The sequence below is a fragment of the Sinocyclocheilus anshuiensis genome, unplaced genomic scaffold (assembly GCF_001515605.1).
Source record: "Sinocyclocheilus anshuiensis isolate Anshui unplaced genomic scaffold, SAMN03320099.WGS_v1.1 scaffold461, whole genome shotgun sequence".
Lineage (NCBI taxonomy): Eukaryota > Metazoa > Chordata > Actinopteri > Cypriniformes > Cyprinidae > Sinocyclocheilus > Sinocyclocheilus anshuiensis.
In genome coordinates this window covers 1171865-1174088 of record NW_015541005.1, presented here as the reverse complement: position 1 = coordinate 1174088, position 2224 = coordinate 1171865, and the positions used below count along the sequence as shown (strand labels likewise).

Here is a 2224-nt window from a genome sequence, read left to right as displayed (position 1 = left end):
GATGCTGCTAAAAAGAACATTATTTTGTGTATTTGGTGTAATGAAATGTGTTTATGCGGTTTAAAGTTAAAAAAACACATTATTTTCCACACACTGTACATTGTTTCTCCTCTATGCCCCGCCTTTCTGAAATGTCGATTTTTACAAAGCTCATCAGTCTGATAAAAGTTACGCCTTCTTTCTTTGCGTGAACATTTGGGCGGTGTTATGCAAATCTTCCCACATAGTGAGGTAGATATGTGGGGGCGTGTTAGAACGAGCCGTTTTAGGTAGGCGTGGTTGACTCTTAACTTTTATAAAGAATATCTCTTTGGATTTGAGACTTTAGTCTTTGCAACTTTACAGATCTTCTTTATGCACCAAGAGCTTGTAACACTCCAAAGAGAAAGGAAAAATTGAAATCGCATCATATGACCCCTTTAAATGTATTGATATCGATACTGTGTGAAATCACATTGTCAGTGTTGTGTTTTTATTTTTATGCCTGTTGTATTGCACTTGAGCTTTTATTTATGAAAAGTGCTATAAAAATCATGTTTATTATTATTATTATTAATTTCTTTCACAATCATTTCTTTATATAGAGGAAATAATATAACATTTGTATATTGACCAGTTTATACACCGGTTGTCTGCAATAGCATCAAAATAATTAACAGCTTATTGTATCAGTCATAATTGGCCGTATATCGTTCCAAATATCATTCATCCACAGTAATGTTATCAGTTTATAATTCTGTGAAGGTTGTGGGACTGGTAACCAGGAAGGATCTAGCCCGCTATCATTTGGGTAAAGATGGTCTGGAGGAGCTTCACCTGGCTCAGACATGATTGGTCATCATTGTTCACCCTGGACCCTGCCTTCAGAGCACCAACTCAGGGGCTGGTCAGAGTCTCTCTCATGTCAAAGATGCCAAACACAAACCTGCAACATGCACAAGTTGTCTGACGTTCAGTATTTTAAGGGCTTGATTATTTGAAAAATACATTTTTGCTCCTTTATCACACCGTTAGTTATGCATTTATTTTTGCCTGTAGAAATACAGCGGATGAGCACATTATGTTAGTTTTGCACAATGAGACTGTTTGTTTATTACAATTATAATATTTTAGAGTAGATGAGCTTTTCAGGAGCCCTCACTTTTCGTGCCTCTCCAAAAGCACCATTTTGTGTCACCTTCCATGTTTATCATGGCTAGTTATCATTTGAGATGTGTACATCCCTGTGTATTGCCATGCCAGTGATAATGTATATTGACATAATGTGTCAGTATGCGTTTTTTATTTTTCATTTTCAGCAAGGCTGTGGTTTTGAATACTTACTTGCTAATGCTTAACAGGTTCTAGTGTTGTTAGCTCAGAGTAAGCTATTCATTATAAATATGCAGGACAATTCAAGCAAGTTTGCTGATATGGAATAAAATAGGTTCTTCTCATTAAGAAACCTGTTGGAGATGTGCACTTCATACAGACTACTACGTATATTGTTACAGATATGCAAATATGGTTCATTACATTTTTGTTTACCTCATGCCGTTTTAGGATTTTTAAATGTTTCTGTCTTCATTTATCAATTTAATTGGTATTAAATCTGTTAGGGTGGATCAGGCCCTAAAATTAAATGCATAAATCCTATTTTTCACAAGCCTCTTGGCACTGGCAAGATTTGGTACGAGTTTAAAACTATAGCTGGAGGTTTTATGGAGTACATTTCGTGAGGGTAGTTCGTGTCTACACAATGTGAATTTTCTGCCTCGAGCTGCATTTGTTTTCTGTGAAAATCTATACTTGAAAATGAACATATAAATCACAGTATTGAGCAGTGAAAGATGATTATGCTAAAATAATTTCCAAGCGGTGATTGCAACAAACATTATTTAACTGAACATCAGATGAAGCGTATTAACACGACATCCTGTTTTGTTTGTGTGCTATAAAGTTTGACTCTATGCTTCATTGTTTAAAGCCAACATTATTTGTTTGTATTGATTAATGATTTTCTCTATGCTGATCTCTACTTTTTATATGGTTGTTGATTTGAAGTAAAAAGAAGAGTTTTATAACCATTTGAACAATTTTGTGAACTAATAAAGCTATGAATCAACGAATATATTCCTCTTTAGTGTCTCTCTCAGATGATCGTTTTGGTTCGAACATGCATTTATTTAATGTGTATATCTGTTAAAAGTTCATTGCCAACCTTTTTGAGTCTACTATCATAAAG

The 2224-nt window shown here is 34.6% G+C and overlaps 1 protein-coding gene across 1 annotated transcript in view; it reads left to right on the top strand.

Annotated features, from left to right (window-relative positions):
- Positions 1-1605, top strand: part of LOC107690253 (H(+)/Cl(-) exchange transporter 7-like) — a 23133-nt gene extending 21528 nt beyond the window's left edge. Inside the window, exon 25 of the mRNA XM_016488518.1 lies at positions 745-1605. Within this exon, the coding sequence (XP_016344004.1) occupies positions 745-831 (87 nt within the window). The 3' untranslated portion in view covers positions 832-1605. The remainder of the gene's footprint in view (positions 1-744) is intronic.
- Positions 1606-2224: the final 619 nt, after the last annotated feature.